The sequence below is a fragment of the Neospora caninum genome, chromosome IX (genome assembly GCF_000208865.1).
Source record: "Neospora caninum Liverpool complete genome, chromosome IX".
NCBI classification, from domain to species: domain Eukaryota; phylum Apicomplexa; class Conoidasida; order Eucoccidiorida; family Sarcocystidae; genus Neospora; species Neospora caninum.
The window spans coordinates 1,982,414-2,004,322 of record NC_018390.1 but is presented as its reverse complement, the minus strand read 5'-3'; the positions used below and the strand labels follow the sequence as shown (position 1 = coordinate 2,004,322).

General features: G+C 55.1%; 4 protein-coding genes across 4 annotated transcripts; 2 read left to right on the top strand and 2 right to left on the bottom strand.

The window, feature by feature from the left end:
- Window positions 1–551: 551 nt before the first annotated feature.
- NCLIV_040890 (putative glycosyl transferase, group 2 family domain-containing protein) lies at window positions 552–4,223 on the top strand (the record flags this gene model as incomplete). The annotated part of the gene is made up of 4 exons (XM_003880998.1): window positions 552–1,927; window positions 2,180–2,271; window positions 3,019–3,390; window positions 3,919–4,223. The coding sequence occupies 4 exons, from the start codon at window positions 552–554 to the stop codon at window positions 4,221–4,223; spliced, it is 2,145 nt and encodes a 714-aa protein (XP_003881047.1).
- Window positions 4,224–6,050: 1,827 nt separating this feature from the next.
- Window positions 6,051–10,661, bottom strand: NCLIV_040880 (hsp90, related; the record flags this gene model as incomplete). The annotated part of the gene is made up of 4 exons (XM_003880997.1): window positions 6,051–6,641; window positions 7,356–7,583; window positions 8,528–9,777; window positions 10,610–10,661. The coding sequence occupies 4 exons, from the start codon at window positions 10,659–10,661 to the stop codon at window positions 6,051–6,053; spliced, it is 2,121 nt and encodes a 706-aa protein (XP_003881046.1).
- Window positions 10,662–12,397: 1,736 nt separating this feature from the next.
- NCLIV_040870 (conserved hypothetical protein) lies at window positions 12,398–14,668 on the top strand (the record flags this gene model as incomplete). Its single annotated transcript, XM_003880996.1, has 1 exon — window positions 12,398–14,668. One exon carries the CDS (start codon window positions 12,398–12,400, stop codon window positions 14,666–14,668), a length of 2,271 nt encoding a protein of 756 aa, XP_003881045.1.
- A 1,417-nt stretch (window positions 14,669–16,085) lies between these two features.
- Window positions 16,086–20,848, bottom strand: NCLIV_040860 (tryptophanyl-tRNAsynthetase,related; the record flags this gene model as incomplete). Its single annotated transcript, XM_003880995.1, has 13 exons — window positions 16,086–16,169; window positions 16,435–16,523; window positions 16,764–16,877; window positions 17,205–17,412; window positions 17,666–17,874; window positions 17,995–18,154; window positions 18,441–18,696; window positions 18,986–19,030; window positions 19,339–19,457; window positions 19,588–19,769; window positions 19,958–20,001; window positions 20,204–20,406; window positions 20,738–20,848. 13 exons carry the CDS (start codon window positions 20,846–20,848, stop codon window positions 16,086–16,088), a joined length of 1,824 nt encoding a protein of 607 aa, XP_003881044.1.
- Window positions 20,849–21,909: the final 1,061 nt, after the last annotated feature.

Below are 21,909 nucleotides of genomic sequence, written 5' to 3'. Positions count from 1 at the left end.
TATTTCTCCCGGGAAAACGTGGAAATGAAGGAAAACGTTCTGTCGTTTTCTCTCGACAGGCAGCGACAAGCAAAAGGAGAAAAATGGGATGGAGCCCGTTGCTCATTTTTGTCAACGTAAAGTTTCGCCCGCGTTTGTTCTTTCTCGAGGCGGAAACGAGGAAAAAACACAATCCTGGCGACGCCAATTTTTTCTCTCCAAAAGGGAGGCTTTTTCTTCATTCTCGGCTTTAAAAATTGAAGGCTGTGGAGAGTGGAGAGAGGGTGCTGCTAGGATTTCGCCTCGTGTACATTCAGTTCCCTGTTGAGTGTCTGGGCAAACCGGCACGGACTTCCCTGCGGAGTCACGCTGCCCAGGAAACCCGCAGAGAACGAGGAGACAGCGAAGGCTGCTCGGAACGGAAAGAGAAACACTTCCTCGATATCTGCAGGTGAAAAGGATTTGAAGCGCGTTTTGGATGGTATTACTTTTAACACCGCGGTGGACACCTCACTCTCTTCGGCGAGAGAAGATACGTCCGACAGTCGAGAAATAGATGCTGCGTCGACGCCATGGAACTTCCACATGTTTCTGATCTTCTCCACCTGGATCCGCATGACACACAGTGCCCGCGATGGCCCCGAATCCTGTACCGAAGTCCTCTCTACTCCACTCTCGGCATTCCTCTCCCTTGCTTGTCTCCTTCATTTTCTAACCTCTCTTCTTCCTCTTCTTCCTCTTCTTCTGCCTCTACTTCTTCCTCTTCTTCCGCTTCTTCTTCCTCGGAATGTCGAAGCCTCGCGACGCCTGCAAGCTCCACGGTAGACCGGTCCAGTCAGGAGACCGGGGCGATTCCCGGGACGCGCGTCACTGTGTCGGTGATCATCACAGCCAAGAATGCTGGGCCTTTCATCGAAGCAGCCGTCGAGTCTCTTCTCGCCCAGACCTACGTGAGAAGAAGGCAGCTTCGTGAAGCGGCACGGATCCAGGAAGACGCGCCGCCTCCCTCCCCGGTGCTGCTCTCTCCGCCGGGAGAGCCCGCGATGCGGCGTGGACCGGAAAATGCAGGAGAAAGCGGACTCCAGTTGGGCGACGACAGACAAGGTGAGCAGCTGTCACTGACCCCTGAGCCTGGAGACGCGCAGTCGCTGGAGAAAGGCGGAGTAGAGCGAGCGAAGAAGATGCGATATTCACCCCGCGAAGAGGCGCCTAACGAGGCCAAGCACAAACCTGTGGAGCGACTCGCGGGGACATCCAGCAGGGGCGACCGCAGTCCTCGCTCTGAGGAGTGCCTTGCAGTTCACCCACAACCGCGTGCTGTCCTCAAAACACACGCCGCCTCCTGTCAATCTTTGACTTGTGCTCCGCCTCACCCGTCTCCATCATCGGGCGCGGCTTCCCCGCTTTTAGCACCTGATTCTCCAACTGTACCAACCTCTCATTCGCATGCGTCGTCGGAGTCGCCGTCTCCTTCACGATTGCTCTCGTCGGTCACTCCCCTCGGCTCATCTCCTGACACCACGTTCTCCTCTCCCTGTTCCACGTCGCGTACCGCTTCGGCTCGCCCAACACCTGATCCGGTCGTCTCTCCGCCTTCTCCTTCGTCTGATGCTGCTTCGCCTCTGACTTCTGGGGATTCTTTGACGCCTCTGGAGATCTGTATCTTTGATGATGGGTCCACCGATTCTACGCTAGATGTGCTGCTCGGCAGCCTGGCTCCGAAATGTTTCGCGAAGCGCGTCCTTCTCACCGTCGCAGCTTCGCCCTCGGCCTCTTCGTCCGAGAGCGGCGGAGTGGGCTACGGAAGAAACCAGGCAGTTCGCGTGAGTTCCGGCGACTTTCTCTGCTTCATGGACGCCGACGACGAGGCGCTGCCTGAGCGCATCGAATTGCAGCTGCGCGAGGCGAGACGCAGACCCAAGGCCATCGTTGGATGCGGATTTGTGAGGTAGGAAAACGCGCCGGAAGCACCCTGCCTCGCGCATGCAGAGCCCGAAAGCAACGCGAGGCAGGACGGCACCTCGACTCGCAGGCAGGGCCGTCCCCGACTGTGCGCCGAGGAGGGGAGAGTGAGAGGAGAGAATTGCGGCGTAAAAATCGCGCAAACGACGTGGTGGAGGAGTGTGCGTGTATGCTGGGACTCCGACCGCGAACGGGGAAAGAAAACGCCACTTGACTCTTCTCGACTGCTGCGTCTCAGGCACCCGCCACAGTCGACCGGCCGGTACACTCACTGGCTAAATACTCTCTCAGATGCCCAGCTGATCACTTCCCGATTTCGCGAATGCACCTGTAAGTGTTTTCACCGGGCCTCGTCCCTTTCAGCCTTTTTGTGGGCCTTTTTCCGTCTGTCTCGCCTCTCGTCCGGCACCTCGGCCAATGGAGCGTTCTGCCTTGGACGCTCACACAGCACGGGTTCGCCCGAGTTCCAGTCCACCACCGCATCTCGCCCTCGCTCCTAACTCCCTTGCTCTCTTGAAGGGACTACCTCTACATCATATATATATATATATATATATATATATATATATGCGAATGCGTTTCTAGCATACCCAGTTCTTGTCTATCTCGTTTTCGTCCTCTGGTTGCATCTTTCTCTCGCTTGCCTTGTCCATCTGGCTTCATGCTACCGATCGATAATTATATATATATATATATATATATATATATATATATATGTTTCCGGATCCTTCTTCGCTGCTTCCTCTTCTTGTCGCCACCTGTTTCCGTCTCACCTCTGTGCCGGGTCTCTCTATGCGTTCGCCGTCGAGCGCCTTTGATTTTGGCGTCATTGCCGCGCGTCGGCGTTCGCCGCTTATCCACAGCCGCCGTCCACGCATCCGCAACACCTGCAGTCACCCTCTAGCCATCTCACGTTCTCTCTGCCTTCTCGCCTGCACGGTTGTCTGCGTCTCAGTCTCTTTGTGTGTGTGTCTCTGTGCTTCTCGCGTCCTCGCTCTATCTGTGTTTCTGTGTGGCTCTCTATCGCTCATTTCGTTTTCTTCTTTCTCTCTCGGCTTCTGTGTCTTTCTGTTTTAGTGTTGATGCCGACGTGGTTTATGCCGCGTGCGGTGTTTGAGAGAGTTGGCGGCTTCGTCGAAGGGAGAAACCTCCGCTTTCTTCAGCCGTTTCAGAGCGAGAGCCGAGCGCAGACCGCAGCACGGAAGGGCTTCGGAGGAGGCGATCCTCGACAGCCAGCAGCTCTGCCGGAAGATCTTCTCTTCCTCTACCGGCACGTCCGCGAAGGCGGGGATCTCGTCCGCCTTCCCGCGCCTCTCTACGTCTACAAGTACCACGAAAAGTGCACGTCGTTCACAGTCAGCAGCGATCTCCTTTGGGAGCTCCGAATCCACGAGTTCCAACGCCAAGTGATGGAAAGCCTCCACAGGCCGTGGATCATCTGGAGCGTAGGTAAGAACGGACAGCCGCGCGGCCGAGCAGCAGGGAAATGCCTTCGTGTTTTTACCTGGCCTTCTCTCCACGTCTCCAATAAACATGGCTCTCGCGCTCTCTCGGATGGGTTCCTCTCAGCCAGAATATCCATGTCGTACCAGAATAAATAAATATGTGTCCTTGTCACGAGTGATCTCAAGTCTCCTCTTCACTCTCCAGATAGATGGATATAGACAGAGCGACCGAGGGCGAGTTTCTCACAGGCATCTCTCTCTCTCTCTCTCTATATATATATATATATATATATTCCTCTGGTTGTAAAGAGTGACATTTACAGCGAACAAGCGTTTCGTTTTCGTATCCTGGTGTGAAAACGATTTTGTGTCTCTCTGATCGCGATTGGGCAAAGGTGGAAGCCTTTCTGGCTGTCTCGGTCCTTCACGTTTCCGATGTTTTTGCTTCACGCGTTTTCGCCCGCGTTTTGTTTTTCGACGTTCTTCCGCATCTTCGTGTGTTTTCTCTCTTCTTCCGGTGGGAGTGCTTCAGGTCGAGATGGAAAACGTTTCTACCGTAGTTTGTCTGTGGAGAATAAAAGGCGGGTGATGGCCTTTGTCGATATCGATCCAAAGAAAGTGGCGAGAGGTGCTTACGTCGATTCTTTCCCGCCCCTCAAAGGGCGAAAAATTCCGATTTACTTTTGGGAAGCAGCCAGAACCCTTCAATCCCCTTCGGAACAAAAACCCATCTTCGTCGTCTGCGTAAAGTACGAAATGCCGCCGCTCAACTCCCTCGAGCAAAAACTGGACATGCTCGGAATGAAGGAAGGCGAGGACTTCTTCTTCTTCTGCTAGCAAGTTGACGAGTGCGGTTTCGAAGGACTTCCCGCTGCCGTATCTATCCATGTACCTATATGTACATACGTATAATACGGGTTCGATGCGTGCATATATATATATATATATATATATATATATATATATATATAGGTATAGTTATGCCCGTGTCCCCTTTATGAGAAGGGGATACTCAAGCCTTTATTCGGAAAGTGTTTTCCTTATATGCAGGTTACATGTTATTCCTATCCAAACGTCATATGCATATAAACGTGCATGAAAAGACTGAAGTGGTGATGCACATTTGCGGGTCGCAGCTTGGGAACAAACGAATTGAGCAAAGACGCCTTTTCCCTCTCTGTTCGATACTCTCAACGTCCCGAACACTTTCACCGCCCGGCGGATGCTCGCCAGCGACGTCTGCGGCGGCTCTACCTCTCTCGGTCTCCGCATGCGCGCACCTCCGTCTCTCTCTGCATCCACGCCGATTTCTCGTCCACTCGAAACACGACACGTATCAGTGCTCCGGAGACGCAGTGCTGTGAAATCGCATACGCCTACCATAACACTGCGCTTCTTGCACCGCATTACACTTTCCACGTTTCCTGTTCCAGATTTCTGTGCGAGTGATCACTCGCATCATTGAACTCCCCCACGGCTTCCTGTCGAACTGTGCGCCTGTCACCTTTTAACCCTCTAAGTCTCTATATGGTGCGGTTGCGACAGCACAAGTGTGCCACGTGCAGAGTGACCGAGTGTACCATTTAACTCCTTTGTGGACCGCTGTAGGAAACGATGCAGAGATCTGCCTGCACGTGCACAGAATGCGGTCGGCGTGCGCCCTTGGCGGCTTCTGCTCTTCGCTTTTGTCCCCCGACTGAGGACTCACGTCGCGGGCACGCGTGTTGGAACCTGCAAGCACCCCAAACTGGGCGTGCAAAAACAGCGGCTCTAGACCGCGCCAAGGCGTGTGTGCATGTCTCGACTCCTCTGAGCAACACGCGCGGAGCGTCCCCACGGCCTGCCGCTTCTCTCGGAAGGCTGATATGAGACCTTGATTTTGATGTTATCAAAAATCTCGGGCACCGCGTCTGAGATGCACGTTGTCTTTGTGAAAGGGGAAAACAAAAACACCCCTCTCCCAGGGCGCAGTGCAAACCGAGAGAGCTGCCTTCGCCCTTCCCGCCCCCCTCCCTGTCCTTGCACGAAACGCGCTTCCTCGTATGAACCCTGACGGTCTTCACGTGTCCGGCCCCCAAACAGATTTCTCGTTCTGTGTGCTTCATCGCGGGCAGCGTTTCTCGTCTTGAGAACAGGACAAAAAGACGAATCGAGCCATAAACATCCCCCCCTCTCGCTCCCTTTAACCCCTCCCCCTTCAAGACTCGCGCCTTAGCTTCGTGCGGCACGACACGGATTCCCCTTGCCTCCTTCCTGCGCAGAGACACAGCCCGCGCACCGTCCGAGTGGCGCTGAAGCCGGACGAAAAAAAGGGAAACGTGGACGGAACCCGAGGACTCCTTACAACGCGCCCGGTGTTCCGCACAACCGCATGCAAGGCAGAGCGCGCGAGAAACCAGCATCCGCCTCGTTTTCCCGTTCCGATTCGCCAAGATTGCTCCAGCTGACCTCGCCCCGCTTCTCCAGCACCCCCGTCGGAAAGCGCGAACCGTGCAAGAGAGCCGCGTCGGCGCAGCCGCTTTCCCTCTAATCTGCGAGACGTCTCTCGTCCCTCTATCTCACCACGCGATTCACATCATCTACGCCGGTTCTCTGCCCGACGCGCCTCTCTCCGCCAACGAGGCGTAGGGGACAGACGCTCGTCCACGCTCCCTCGAGCGTTCCTTAGTCGACCTCCTCCATCTTGGAGGTTTCCTCCACAGCGCCTTCGATCTCCTCAAGAGGGGGGAGGTCTTCTTCAGCCTTCAACTCGTCGTCTTCGTCGATGGAGAGGCCGAGCTTGATCATGCGGTGGATGCGAGCGGCGAACTGCGTGGGCTCGTCGAGGGAGAAGCCGGACGTGAGGAGCGCAGTGTCGAAGAGGAGCCAGATCAGATCCTTGACGGTCTTGTCGGACTTGTCAGCGCTCGACTTCTTCTTCAACTCCACCATGATCGGGTTGGTCGGGTTGATTTCCATCGTCTTCTTCGAGACCATGTAGGTGGTCATCGAGTTGTCGCGCAGCGCTTGCGCCTTCATGATGCGCTCCATGTTCGCGGACCAGCCGTACTCGGAGGTGACCAGAACGCATGGCGAGTCGGTGATTCTGTTGCTCACAACCACTTGCTCGACTTTGTCATGGAGGACTTCCTTCATCAACTTGCAGAGAGGCTCGAACTCAGCCTTCAGCTCCTCGAACTTCTTCTTCTCGTCCTCGTCGTCATCCAACTCCAAACCCTTCTTCGTGCAGCAACGCAGCTTCTTGCCGTCAAATTCCTAGCAGGACGAGGCGCACAACAGCACACACACGCGGGATGATTTGCAGGCACGTGCGTACGCTCATGATATTCGCACCCCGCGACACAGACTCCAGAGAGCTCGAGGCCTCCAAAACGCGTCTCCAGAACCGGGCGAGGACAGGGGCAACGCAAAGGAATAAGGCGAAGAAGGCGAAGGACGGAACACAAGACGCGGGAATGCATCATAACAGATGGACCTGTATGCACCGCGACTCAGAGGCGGACGTAACAAGATGCAGAACTCGAGAGACACCATCAGAAATCCGCTGGTGAACGGATGTTGGCTTCTCGTCCAGAGACGGAGGCGCTCTGAGCCTCTTCTCAGCGTGGTGCATGTATGATGTCATCATGTGTCACACAACAAAGAGTCGGCGTCGCCCCTCAAAACGCAACGAGCGACATGAAACGAGCTCTCAACTGGTCAAGCAAAAAAAAGTCAGCCATCCTCAAACTTCATCACCGCGCGTATACGCACACAAAGAATACATTTATATATATATATATATATATACGTATATGCATGCATATGCTTAGGTAGCGCTATACATCAAACATCATCAAGACCCACGGGGATAGAAGTCGTGCATACGGGGTGTTTTCTGCATATATGGGTAGAATTCCGGTCGCGTGACGAAAACGGACAGACACACTGAACCTCGCGGCCCTCTGAGTTGTTTTCGTCGGCGCGTACCTTGAGTTGCTGAACGGCGTACTCGTCGATCGGGTCAGTCATGTAGATGACTTCATAGCCCTTCTTCCTGAGAGCCTCGAGGAAAGGCGAGGAGGCTACGGACTGACGCGACTCGCCAGTGATGTAGTAAATGTCCTTCTGGTTCTCCTTCATGCGGTCGACGTACTCCTTGAGCGAGACAACGTCATCGCCGCTCTTGCTGGTGTGGAATCGCAGCAACTCAGCGATCTGAAAATCACGAAACAGACGCACACGAACGCGCGCATGCGACGTGCACAGAGGACGCCAGGAGCGATCGCATTCTCACGCGAACGGAACGCAGATCAGTGCAGCCATCGTGAACTGCAGAGACCCGCACGGTAGGCTCTGAAGCAGACCCCCGTTACACGTCAAGCACGAAATTTTACACACCCCATGAAACTCCATCACCCTTAATCCAGGGAGGCCGCCCGAACGGCACATCGTTACATATGCAAACTTGTGTATGCAGATATATGTATATATGTATATATTAATGTGGACGATTGTACCGCGGCATTGACTCATTCACCTCTGATGATTGACGGGGGCAACCGTCGTGCTCTTTCATCTCGATTTCTCAGGAGAGAAATGGAGACTGTCGAAAGGCCTCAAAGGCAGATCTAAGGAACCGCGTACTCGCTGCGCTTCGGCAGAACGCCTCCACGCGAGAGAGACACTGTCGTTTCCCAAGACGTCTGGTCCTTCGTGCTAACGAATCACGCGCACTTCTCCAGAGAAAGAAGGCAAACTGGCACGAAAGAAATTGAATCTTGGTGACACGCGGAGAGCCGCGAAACGGGCACAGGCGAAAAGGCGTGAAGCTCGACAGAAGAGCCTCTACATGCCGCCCGCGAAGTGCAGGCAAATCTGGAGAAGATACCTCCAGTCCTCGGAGCAAGGTGGAGCGAATACCACACGTTACTCAGCTGCACCTCCCACGTGGACGCTCTCGACAATGCGCATATGTATCACATATATATATAATACATGTATAAATACATATATATATAATACATATATATATATATATAATAATACATATTTATATACATATATAATAATACATACATACATATATATATATATATATATTTTAAGAGGCATTCGGAGTTTTTCTGGGCACCCGTTTTCTCGCTGGGTTTCCAGCTCACCTTGTTGCGATTGGAGGTGTCCTCATGGATACCGAGCTTGAGGTTCTTGCTGAATTGTTCGTAGAATTTGTTGTAGTCTTCCTTCTTCTCCTCCAGTTCCTGGAACATTTCCAGGCATTTCTTGACGAGGTTCTTCTTGATGACCTTGAGGATCTTGTTCTGCTGGAGCGACTCACGAGAGATGTTGAGGGGCAAATCCTCCGAGTCGACAACACCGCGGACAAAGTTAAGCCATTCAGGGATCAAATCCTCGCAGTCGTCCATGATGAAGACGCGACGGACGTAAAGACGGACGTTGTTGCGCTTCTTGCGGGTCTCAAAGAGATCGAAAGGGGCGCGCTTCGGCAGGAAGAGGAGCGCCTTGAACTCGAGCTGTCCTTCAACCGAGAAGTGCTTGACGGCGAGCGGGTCTTCCCAGTCGTTCGTCAGGCTCTTGTAGAACGCGCAGTACTCCTCCCACGTGACGTCTTCCGGCTTGCGCATCCACAGAGGCTTCTGTTTGTTCAGCTGCTCATACTCGACGACGACCTCCTTCACCTTCTTGGTCTTCTTCTCCTTCTTCTCGTCCTTGTCTTCGCCTTCCTTCTTCTCCTCCTCACCCTCTTCCTTCTTCTCCTCGCCTTCCTTCTCTTCCTCGGAGTCAGTGATCTCCTTGTCGACGCTCTTCTCGACCGCGAGCTCAATCGGGAAGGAAATGAACTCGCTGTGCTTCTTTACGAGGTCCTTGAGCCGACGGTCCTCGAGGTACTCGGTCTGGTCCTCCTTCATGTGGAGGATGATGCGCGTTCCGCGAACAATGTTCTCGTACTGGCCCTCAGCCTTCGAGACGGTGAACGAGCCGCCAGCGCTCGACTCCCAGACGTACATCTCGTCGTCGTTGTGGCGAGTCACAACGGTCACCTTGTCCGCAACAAGGTAAGCCGAGTAGAAACCGACACCAAACTGACCAATCATGGAGATGTCGCCGCCAGCCTGGAGTGCCTCCATGAACGCCTTCGTGCCGGAGCGCGCAATCGTGCCGAGGTTGTTCACCAACTCGGCCTTGGTCATACCGATACCGTCATCCTCAATCGTCAAAGTGTTGTTCTGCTTGTTCGGCACGATGCGGATGAAGAGGCGCTCCGCACCCTTCAGCTTCTCGGGGTCGGTGATGGCCTCATAACGAATCTTGTCCAGAGCGTCGGAGGCGTTGGAAATCAACTCACGAAGGAAAATCTCCTTGTTGCTGTAGAAGGTGTTGATGATCAAACCTGTGAAGGGCAAAAGAATAGAAACAGACGTAACACTCGGTGAAGGGAAGTACAGCACCTACAGGCACGACACGACTCACAAACGCCTGGGAGAACATGTGCCGGCGAGTGCACCATCTGGAGCGGTCGCCAACACATACACGGTAAACACGCATATTTTTAAAGTTCGACACTGCAAAAAACAGTACGTTTGAGTCAAGGCACATTTGCTCACGGAAAAATATATGCAGGCAAAAACCCAAGTACGAAAAGCAAGGGCTGTTGTTACGCGGTACTTCGCGGGTGACGCCCGCATCACAGTTCCCGATACGACACGCAGACACAGTGGCCAACGAGGCGGCCACATCACGGCCCAGTCCATGTCGCGCTCTGAACTTTGAGAGAAAAGGTACAAAGGCCCAGAAAAAGCGAAACAACAGCGAGGAATGCACGGGTGCACACAGCTTCCCTTGGAGTGAGAGCGCAGACCGATGTGGGAAAGACGCCGGGGAGGAGGGGGGGGCACTCGTCTAGAGGCGGAAAAAGACGAACGCAAGAAACAGCCATTGGTACGAAACGCTGGGAAAACGACAGCAAACTTCAATCATGCCAACGTTCTTTCTGAAACCAGAGGTGTACATACACCGCACTTAAAGTCCTCCGCAGGACGAAGCGCCCTCTGTTTCAGGCACTTCTTTCTGGGTGCACGGAACGGTCGACTTTGGTGTGCGCGTTTTCTGCACTTGCGCAGACGAGGGCAACGAACTAAAGCGCTCGATTCCCTCCCGTACCCTTTTTTCCCGAGAAAGGGAAAATCCCAGATTTCTTTTGTGTGCCTCAGTGTCACACTCACTCATCAACTGCTGGATGTCAGCGTTGAAGGCAAAGGTTTCGGTGTCCGCCATTTTGTCAAGACGTGGAGTTCTGGTGGAAAGGAAGATTCGAGAGATCTGCCGTGAACCTAACGCCACAGACAGACGCGTTCGGGAGCGTTTTCCAAGAAACAGAGAAAAGGAACGGAGTGCGATCTGCGCCGCGACTCGTTTCAGAAACTGGAAGAGAGATAGCAACTGAGCAGATCCGCCCTGCGTCCCCGTCCCCTCTCCCCAACGCCTGACCTCAGGTTTCCCCTCAATCGTCGTGCGCATCCACTACGGTGTTAGGTGTTTCAACCGCCTCGTGTGCCTACCGACACCGCAGTTTGACAGCGGTCTTGCCCCACGTCGGTTTCCCCAGGCCGGTCCTTCCCCCCCTCTCCCCCTTTCCCTGCACGCGGACGATTACCACCCAACCCCACCGCCGTCCCGTCCTCGAGATGTTGCCTCGCCGCTGCATGCACAGCACTCAACTGGTTGCCGGCCGGACAACCCCGCCGACGCGAAAATGAGAGCACACAGAGAGCGAACCGCAGCCGCCACGGCGAAAACGCTCGAGGAAAAGCGCAGGAAAAGCGAGAGGGAAGTGTGTCCTCAGGGTGAGCGCTGGTTCTTCTGCATGCGCGAAACAAATGCCTGCCCAGTCATCCGCGAGCTGTGGTTCTCCTGCCTTTTTGGCCTAATTTCTGCCACCGGTTGGTATGGGCAACGCAACTCGTCGCTCTCTGCTGGAGAAACCCGTGCGAAACAGCAGATGAAATGACGGGGCGAAACGTCTCCCTTTTGTCCCATTTTACGAGCGTCCACCGGTCCAAACCCTTGACTTGGGCTCTTTCCTCATCCACGGCGTGACGCGTTTCTCCGGCGACCGATTTCGCTGGCTCTGTGTCTCCGTTTCTTGCCGTCCACGCACATGTGCAGACAGAGCGAGAGAGGGGACGTAAGCTCACCTGCGGAACTTCGTTTCTGCATATGTGCACAAGTGCCGGCTACGTTTTCACCGGGAAAGACACAGGGCCGCTCCTGTCACAGTCGCGAGGAGGCACTGCGGCTTCTTGCTTGATCCCGAGCACTTGTGAGGTCATCTTTTTTTGTCATGTGGAGCTCCGTCAATCCACGCACCCTTCTTTCTATGTTTTGGGCTTCTTGCGGAAATCCCGGCGACGACCCGGGCGACAAGCATCGCGTGTGTCCGTGCTACGCCCTCGCTTCAACGGCGCCTCCGACGTCCCGCCCCTCCAGGAAGCGATCCAAGTCCGAGAGAAAGTCCAAATACATTTAAACCCACGCCGTCCCTCAACCATCCCTTCTCTCTCTCTCTCTTTGACACCAGCAAACACGGACTCTGGCGTTACCGACGACAGACAGGCCGATGTCCAAGCATGTTCACATCTGTACATCCATATATTGGCATTGAACGGCACATCTATGTAGAGAAGGGCCAAGGGAGAAAACACCGTTTACACGGCGTACCAACCTTTCGGGGAATATCTATGCGCATGGGCGTAGGCGTTCGTGCCTGTACCTGCATCAGTAGGCACGTCTGTTGATATACCCTTTATCTAATAGATTTTTGTGTCCGCAGATGCTGTAAGAACCACGAGATGCGTATTTCACGTGTCTCCTTATGAGCCTGCACACATGCCAGTAATGGCTGACCTGTTGAGTTTGTAACATTGGTGCAGTTACCGCGCCTGAGGGCGGCCGCTTCGCCAGAGACAGCGGAGCTCAGCTTTGGCCCGCATTGAGCAGCGAAACATGTCAAAATGGCGTCTCACCACCTCTCGCTTGCGCCCTCGGCAGGCCTTCCCCCGACAAGACAAGCAGTGCAGGTGGACGCGTATCCGCTGCGAGACGACAGAAAGCGATCGAGGTGCGAAGTCGCAAACCCATCGTCCCCTGTCTCCGCCGGCACGCATGGCGGCGCCCAGAGCGCGACGCCGGCAACTGACAAGGACTGTCCGTTTGCGTCGCACGGCGCGCGGCTCTTGCGGGAAAGCGAGAGCCTCTTCTCCAGCCTCTTCCGACAGCACATGGCGCGGTCGCCTGCGTGGCTAGTGAACGAGTTGCTGCTGTTGAAACGCCTGCTATACAAATTCAGGCGCCAGCATCGACGCGCCGATTTCTTTCAAAAGGCCCAATCGGTCTGCCGAGCCACCGGGCCTCTGTTGTCTCTGTTGGGGCTCTTCTCGCAGCCGGCGGGGGCTCTGCCGTCACCGAAACGCCACGCGTTTCTCGCTGTCTTCTTTTCACACGTGCAGGCGATGTCTCAGAGACGCAGACGTGCAGCCGAGGCCGCGCAGAAATGCAGAGGCCGCGGAGAGAGAGGTGGGGAGTCGGGAATCGCGGCAAACGTCTCCGAGCTGGGACGCGCGCCGGGGTGTGCTTTGGATGCGACGGCGTTTCTCTCCTCCTTTGTCGAGGAGCTTCTGGGTCGTGCGCTCCACCTCCAAGACGCAGCCATGCACGCGTCGTCATCGGCAATTCAACAAGTCCATCTGGGCTACCACTTGAACCTCGTGTTGCCTCTCCTCGCGGTCTACGGCCGCCTCCTCGCTCTCGCCTCCGCCCTCGTCCGCGCAGTTGAGCAGCAGGTGACGCAGCAGCCACAGCTCCTCGCCCATCTCGGCAAACGCGAAGGCGCACCGCGAGAGAGCACCTCCAGCAGAGCAGAGAACACGGAGAACGAAGACGCGACGGGGGGCGGAGACGGGAAGGTCGGTGAGGGCTCGTCGGTGGCTTTGCGCGCCAGTGCCTCAGGGGTGCGTACACCTGACGCGAAGTGGGGCGTGGAAGAGGCCGAGCGGAGGCCTGGGGTGGGCTGCCAGGAGACGCACAAAGGCGGCGACGGGAGAATAAACGATCCACTGGGAGATCGAGACGAGGGGGACACGCAGGGACCGACGGACGCTGCCCTGGCACCGAAAGAGGCGGGAGGGGTGGAAGGAGACGTGGACGGCGACAGGGATTTGGTCAAAAGTTACGCTCACGGCCGGGAGGAAGAAGACGGCACAACAACGGACCACACGGCGGCGGAAACTGGCGACGCAACGAGGGCGTTGAAAAGGCAGAGAACGGGGGCAAGAGGAGGGGCCCGTTCGGGGGAATCGACAGGCCGCCGGGCTTCGCTTCCCCTCGCCCACCGGACACTGCACGACACAGTGTCGAAAGAGAAAACGCGCGAAGACTTGCTTGCGTTCCTTTTGTCGGAAAAGAAAAAACCCAGCACGACTGCGTGTCTGGGAAAGAAGAAGGCGTCGTCGCTGTCGTCTGCGAAGAAGCAAACGGATTCAGGCAACGCGTTGAAATCTCTCGACGGTTCCGAGATACGTATGTCGCCTCCGGTTGCCTCAAAGACGCTTTCTGTAAAGAAGAAAAAGAAGTCGCAGTCGGTTTCCCCGCATCCCCCAAAGAGGGGAAGTCGCGAATCCGGTATTTCCTGGGAGGAACAGGATGCGCTCTTGTCGTTTCTTCTCTCACAAAAGCACCAAGAGGCGCGTCCCAAACTGTCGCGACCTGAGGGCGGCACGCAAGCGGCCGCGTCGACCAACAAAGCGAACGAAATGCGCAATGCCCCTCTCGCCGAGGCGGCGGGCGTCAAGGGTGCTCGTTCCGCGAATCCCGCGAGAACTGGAGGCCCACAAGGCGTGTCCGTGAGCGGCCAGAACGAGGCGGAAAAACGCTCGTGTTCTGTGCCGAAGACGCAGGCGCTGGCGAGCGAGTATCGCGCTTCTACAGGTGGGGACGCCAAGACACTCGAGTCTTCCCTCCCCCCTCGACACCCGGAGAAAACGAAGAAGCTGCCTGGCTCTCAACGCCGCGGACAGACAGATTTGCTCGCACGCCTGGCGCAGAACGAAGCCGACCAAAGAAAGGAGGCTGTACCTCGGAATGCAGGCGCTGTATGTACACCCAAGCGACGGGGTGCGGTGCCCCTTTTTTCCAGTGATGCGGATCGTGGCCTGTGTGTACCGTCATCTCTCACTTTTCCGTCTCGATCGTGCGAGAAACCCAATAAGAAAAAACTACACCTATGAAACTATTCATCTCAACTGCATATCCAGGGTGTTCTCCGCACCCCATATTGTGTTCACGAGTCTGCTGAGGCATCGTATATTTTCACGTCGATACTGACGGTTAGAAAGATAACTGGTTTCCTACAGCAAGTGCGCCACGCCCGCTGTGCGATTAGCTAGATAGACAGATGCGTCTTTGGCTGCAACGTTGGGGTTCTTTGCAAGTCGTTCCCTGGCCTTCTAGCCGGTCGAGGTGTCTTCTTCTCTCATTCGCTCCAGAAAACGTCTCGGTCTTTCCACAACACACGCTCACAGCCTCCCCAGTCTGCACATCACAGCGCCTTCACGTACAAATCCATATACGTAGACTGGCATCGGGTGTATATAAATCTGCCGCGAGGAAATGTGCACCTGTCGCAGGGAAGACACGCGTGGCGGGCCCTAGACACTTTCGGAGTCACACATTGAATAAAATGCGCAGCGCCGTCCCAGCTAGCGCCCGCGCTCTGGCCGGAGCAGAAACTAAACCAGTGGGACTCCCTCACGTTCTCTTCGAACCACACATCGCCGTACACGCCCACAGTGGAACGACGGTGTAGGTACACTCGAGATGCAAACGCAGCCGTGCACATCTCTGCGACGCCCGGCGCTGCTGCGGAAGGAACTACCCTCCAGCGAAAGCGAGACAGAGGAGCCCCTGGGTGCAGCGAACCGCTCTCGGCTGTCGCCGCAGGAGGAGGGCAAAGGCTATGTCATTGTCGAGTATTCGCAATATCTGAGAGACCGACCTCCCATCTGTGGATGCATCGCGATTGACCGAGCAGTGCAACGAAAACGCTCCCATTTCCGACACGTAGGAGCGTTTGCACGCACATTCACAAAAAGTCGGGGAACCGTGCTTTGTCCGTATGCCTTTTTGACGAATGCCAAAAAGGCATACATGGCTTGACAGCGAGGTGTGTACGTACACCCCATAGACATGCCTAAAACGCTTTGCTCGATAGACGCCCAAAGTGGCGATCCCATCGACGCTCGTGTAAGACTCTGAAACGAATTCCCTTGGCACCGTCAAGCGTCGCGAAACCCGCCCCTCTCCTCCCACGTACACCGCGCGCACTGCCCAAACACGCCCACGCTTATACGCCCACGTATATAAATGTATATATATATATATATATATATATATATATGCAGAGGTGTAGATGTGCGAACAGTATGCGCGTACAAGTGTGCCAATATGCAAAGGAAAAAGTGTGGTGACGCCAAGCGTCTTTCGACAGATAAAAACAGAAGATGCACTACGCCGGTTGCACCTCTGCGATACTCCCCATTCCGCGTTTCTTCTTCTCGCGCCGAACCCTTCCGATTCACTCCCAGGGGTAGTCGACCAAACGGGAGGGGCGGGGAAAAAGCGAGAAAACGATCGGGCAATGGCCGTCTACTTCGCGTACCTCTGGAAGCAGGGACGAAACGGGTCCATGAATTGACGGACCATGTCGTCCGTGACCTTGGCGCGGCGTTCCTGAACAGACGAAAAACCAAAAAGATGAAGAACGCTGTCCACCAAAGAAGACCCGAGAAAGCAATGTGACGACATTAGAGGCGAGAGAAAGCACCGAAGCTAAGGAGAGACAGCCGCAACGAAACCACAAAAAACAGAAAACGGGTAGGCCTCGCGGAGTCGCAAAATATCGAGAATCACAGACAACACAAAGAAATGCACGAGTACAGAGAAAAGTAATATGGCAGGTTAAAAAGACGCGAAGACGGATGGGAAAACAACTCACCTGGTGGCCGCCGACGAGTGCCTGCAACTCCTTGATCAAGACGGCCTTGACCTCACCGGTGAGCATTTCTCCCTTCGCGTATTTCTCACCTGAACGAGGAGACGAAACCACAGAAAAGATACACCTGTATGCGTTCCGTGACTCCATCAGAGTCTGTGGTTCGGACCGCGGCCTACGTACAAAGCACGGGATTTCCGTGTTGTACACAACCCTGTCTTCTCTTTGCTTGCCAGCCGAATTACCAATTTGAGGATGATCTCTCCATAGTGGGAATGTTGCTTCTCGATACGCGCGTGGCTTCATAGAGAGTCTCAAGAGTTTCCACGTACCGATTTCCTTGAGGAGATCATCGTCGGGGAGAATGAAAGTGAGGTACTGATAGGGCACATCGATCTCGAGGTTCGCACCCTTCTCTCTCTGCTCAGACTCAGTCGCCTGTCCGCCTGTAAAAGAACCCGGCAGGTGCAAACGAGATGAACGAAACAAACGTTCCCTCTGGAGGAAAGCGGTGTGTAGAGAGACGCACACGTGGCAGCGCGCTCAACTGAGGTTTTGTCTCCAAACACGAAACGAGGTGTATGTGCGCACCACACAACACGGATGTCCTCTGAAGGCTACCCCGAACAGCCACGACAGGCAGATGTGTACCTTTGTACGGCGACGAGTGTAGATGTATACCTCTTCCTGTGTTTGCTGATTTCGTCACCTTTTCGTCTTCTACAGGAGAGAAACTGCTTCGTCCTTTCTGTCTTCCCAGTGTTTGTCCCTACCCGAGAAGGCGTATTTGTTGATTTTGTTCTTGATCTGTTCAGGGGTGTCTGAGACGTAAATGGATGAGGTCTCGACGGATCCTGACATTTTCGTTTTGAAGCCTTGGAGAGCAGGGATGAAACGCGAGTGAATCAGAGCCGGCTTCAACAGACCCAAACGAGGAGCGACATCACGAGTCATGCGGAAGTACGGATCCTGGTCAATCGCCTGCAGACCGGACACGGAACAACAAAACAGCAAAACGCTCTCTCACATTCCGCACGGACACTGCCTACCCCGTTCACCGACACCCTCAAATGGCCGCCAAGCTCCGCTGTTAGTCTGCATGCAGAGACAAAGCACTTAAATATGTCCAGGGAGCTCGACACAAGGAGACACACCTTCTGTGCGAGGTCGTGAATTCGAGGGTGCGCCATCTGCTATTTCCACGCCCTGGCACTGGGAGACTCAGGATTCTCACCTGAGGGATGAGGCAGCGCACGTCCTTCTTGCCACCAAAGATCATCGGGAAGGCTGTGGGGAACGAGGGCGCTGCCTGGACAGCTGGGAACGCAGATTTTCCGATGTTGTCACTCTCGACGAAGCCAAAGAGGCCGCGCACTTGATTGTAGGTGACCTTCTTTTGGATCTCCAAAATGACGGGGTACAGGTGCTGGATGTAGGATAGATCTGAGAAGAACACAAAAAAAGATGCATATGACGAACATCAAGAGAGCCGATGACATGTCACGCGAGAGGGCTCGATCGATCTGCAGACGACAGCAGAAAATGCTGGCAGATGCATCCCACCAGAGAAGATGAAGGTCTTGTCGGGATCGAAGCCGCATGCAATGATATCCTTCGCGTTCTCGAATGCAAGACGGTGTGTCTCCTCGAGGGTCAAGTTTTCCTTAAACAGGAACTTCTCATCGTCGGTCAACTGGATGACAAGAGGAACATCAAAAACGTCCTGCAGAAACGAAAAAGAACCACCAGCGCGGAAACCAATGAGGCCGACGCACAGAGAAAGAGGACGAGGAAACAGAGCGAGGCGCGTCGACGCAAACTCTCTCTCCTCGATGCGTTACGGTGAGGGCAGGGTAATGCGGAAAACAAAAAGAAAAAAAAAAGCAAAAAGAAGAAGGAGGGAGGAAAGATCAGCGAGTCAAGTCTATCTCTCTGTCTCGCGGCGCTTTCTGGGTGTCCCTTCGCTTCTGCGTCTGAGACTGACATTCTGGTTTCTTTCCGCTCCTCACCTGGAGGTACTTGGTGAACATGAAGGGGACGAGATGTCCAATGTGGAGAGCCTCGGAGGATGGGCCACGCCCTGTGTAAAGGTAGAAGGCTGGCCCTGAGAAGGCATCGGCGCCTGCGCCGTCCTCACGTTTCTCGCTCGCGAGATTCGCCTGTCGCTTCTCGATAGCATCCAACAGCAAGTTCAGGTCTCGGTGAGAGAAGAAGATGCCGCGACGCAGCAAGTGATGCGCCCGCTTGCCAGTCAGAGCCTCAATGCTGCGGGAAAATGGGAACAGGGCGATGGACGAATCTCGGAAGCGTGAAAGACGGGAAGCGTCGAGCGATGCACGAGGGAACGCTGGGAGCCGTACTGGTGGCATGAAGAAGGTGAGAGACGACAGGAGTGCGGACACCGGTCGGGGAGAACAGAGAGACGAGGCAACGACGCGATACCCACAAATGGCCGGGGTGAAACCACACACACGAGGGCAGTTTCAACTTGAGGGAGGAAACGGTGAAGAACCGGACACGAAAGAGAAGCCACGTTCGAAAATCGGACGCTTACCGAGAAATGAGTTGTGGGGTGATGGCAGAGCAACCGAACTTCTTCCTGCGGAAAAACACGAACCGCACGACGCCGCTGGAACAGATAGGCTCTAGGCAAGGTGCGAGCGACACAGAGCAGTCGGGGTGGCCACAACGGAATGCAAAAAAATTTGTGTACGGCGTCCCGGTATTAAGCAGTGACTTTTGATACCGGATCTTCTCTGCGGGGGCTGTACGTTCACCGAGAACGTCTCTGTACACGTCAGATCACACCGACTGCCTCCGGAACAGAGTCGCGACTTGATGAGTGTCAGACCCTCGTCATTGCGGTCCATGTGGGCGACAGGAAGATCCCCTCATTAGAAAACGTACAGAAGTTTGTCATAGTCGATGCCACCCTCGTTCGCCTGCACGTCCCACGGAGTGACGGTCTGGTCATCCTGGCCGTCGTTGCCAAGGTCATCGCCTTCCACGCCCGAGGGCGGAAGCACCTGAAGCAACAGTCGAACGTTCACAGATATACGCATATGAAAATGTATACGTAAGATGCATCTTTGTCTCAACGCTCGCCCACACCAGCATGTGCAGATTTCCCGACCGTGTCTCGACACATGTTTCTACCTGAGAGAGTGTCGGGAGGTCCTCAGGGGCGACCTTCTCCTCCACGGCGACAGCGGGCGCATCGCCATTATCCGCAGGGACTACTTGGAGGGTGAGGCAAAGCTGGCGCTTCTCCGCAACGAACTTCACCGTCTCGAAACGGATCTCAGCGATCTGCCCCGTCGACTTCAACGTCGGGTAGACTGAACCGAAGAGAAAACAAAGAGGTGCGCGCACACATGTGCACATATATATATATATATATATATATGTATATGTAAAGAGATATATAGAAAGAGACGAGGCGGGACGTCAGACGAAGGTGACGAAGCGACTTCAAACGACGCGTTTTTGGAGACGTTTGGTCTACGCAAAAGCATTCTTAACTTACTATTGGCGTTAATGTTCCATTCGGGGAGGACAACGAGGCGAACTCTGCGCAGGAAAAACAACACAAACAGAAAATGTGGCTGCACATCCACGCGTTTGTATGCTCGACATAATGGTCTCTACTATCGCTCTTCGGAACAGGCCTGCGTCGTGTGTCCACCGTGCGTTGGACGCATTTCGCTCGAGTTGCGGCTCTTCTGCACACAGGCCGGCTAGTTCTGAGCCATGCTTTGGCATTTTCGCTTACTCCTTCACGTTGGCGGGAATTCCGAATTCGTCCAGGTAGGATTCCTGGTACATTCGGGTTGCCACTTCGCGGGGGATGGTGAACACGCGGAACGGGCAATTTTCCTCGATCTTCTGCTGAGTCAGGGTCTTCAGGAGCTCCTCTTCAGAGGCGGTCGGTTGGTTATCGACGGGGCCGAGGGTGATGGAGCATTTGTTGTCTTTCTGAAAAGAAGAGATCGGGGAAAACCACGCCCAAACTATGTTCCGCACCTCGGCCACTCTTGCAGGAAGCAGCGCGCCGTCACGGGCCACGGCACCAAAGACGAACCACGGAGTCCACCGGCAGGTGACGGCGGGCACGATCGGTAAGGAGACAGGGATGCACCGCACGAGAAGAGAAACGGCTGTAGTCTTTTCCAACCACAAACCAAAGAGGTGGAAAACGTGCTGAACTGTCAGAAGCGAACGGGGGTCGTCGCGAAGAAGCGGCGACCTGCAACCACACTGAGGTGTCTGTACACCGCAAAGACAGAGTGCAGTGCGCTGGACTCACGGAAAATTTGACGTTCCGCGTGGTGCGGCCAGTCTTCAGACTGAGGGCAATGCAAGCCGCGCCCTTGACGATAGCGAGGGCTGCGTCCTGGTACGGAGTTCGCGTCGACATCTTCGCCGAGAAAACGCCGGGGAACTGCGTGTAAAACTGGGTCGCCGATCGCGGGCAGGACGAAAAGGTCCGGACAAAGGAACCGAAGGCAGGTTTGAAGTGCTCGTGGTACCGAGGCGCCGAAGCCGAGTGTCGCGGGGAAAGCACAAGTTTGCCGAGACAGGGCAGAAGACAAGGGGTGGGGCTTCGCGCAGCGCAGAAAAAAACGGTGGCACCGGGAAGCACGGAAGACGCCAAAATCATCGACGTGCACGAGGAACTGTCTCGTTTCGCCAAAATCCAAAACGTCAAAGAGGGGGCACAGAACTTCGAACTTGTCGGAGCGAACCGCTGTGGGCTGGCGCGCAGGAAGCACGCAAAAAATCTGCGTTCAGAGACGGCGCAGAGGGGGTTGAACCGTGAGGGGCGGAAGGAAGCACAGCGAGCGCTCGGCGTTTCGAAGCTTCCGGGAAAAAGCTTGCACATGTGCAGAGCGCAAAGGATTCACAAGGACAAGTCCTCGAAGATAAAAGTCGCCTCCGGGAACGGAGAGTGACGGACGCACACCTCGGGAGTTGTGACCGGGGTGCCGAGAGACAGGGAAGAGAACCGGAATCTCTCCTCCGGTGCAATGGTGTATGTACACAAGTGAGCCTCGCGTGGTAGCTCGGAGACAATGCCTTGAAACTCGCGGGGGAACCTGGTCGGAAAAAACGCCTGTCGAAAAGAGGCAGAACGGCGCACCTCGGCGCTTGTGGATGGATCAAATCTCGGAAAGCAAGAATCATTTAATCTGAATGGACTGTGACCCATCGGGCATGGCCGTAGTCCGGACGAATCCTGCAACGACTGCTCTGCTCCCGGCGGTGCAACGATGGCCTTGCGACGCAATCGACGACGTCGAGACGAAGCCGCGCGCAACCGCCTGGCCGGTGCGACGCCGCCCCCGCTCGCCGGCGCCACGCCGAGTCAACAGCCACCCGATCCCAACGTCTTCTCTCTGCCCGACACCGCCGAAATTGCCCAGACGGGCCGGAAAACCCCGTCCGACATCTCTCCGGCGCACGTCGGTGTCGTTGTGT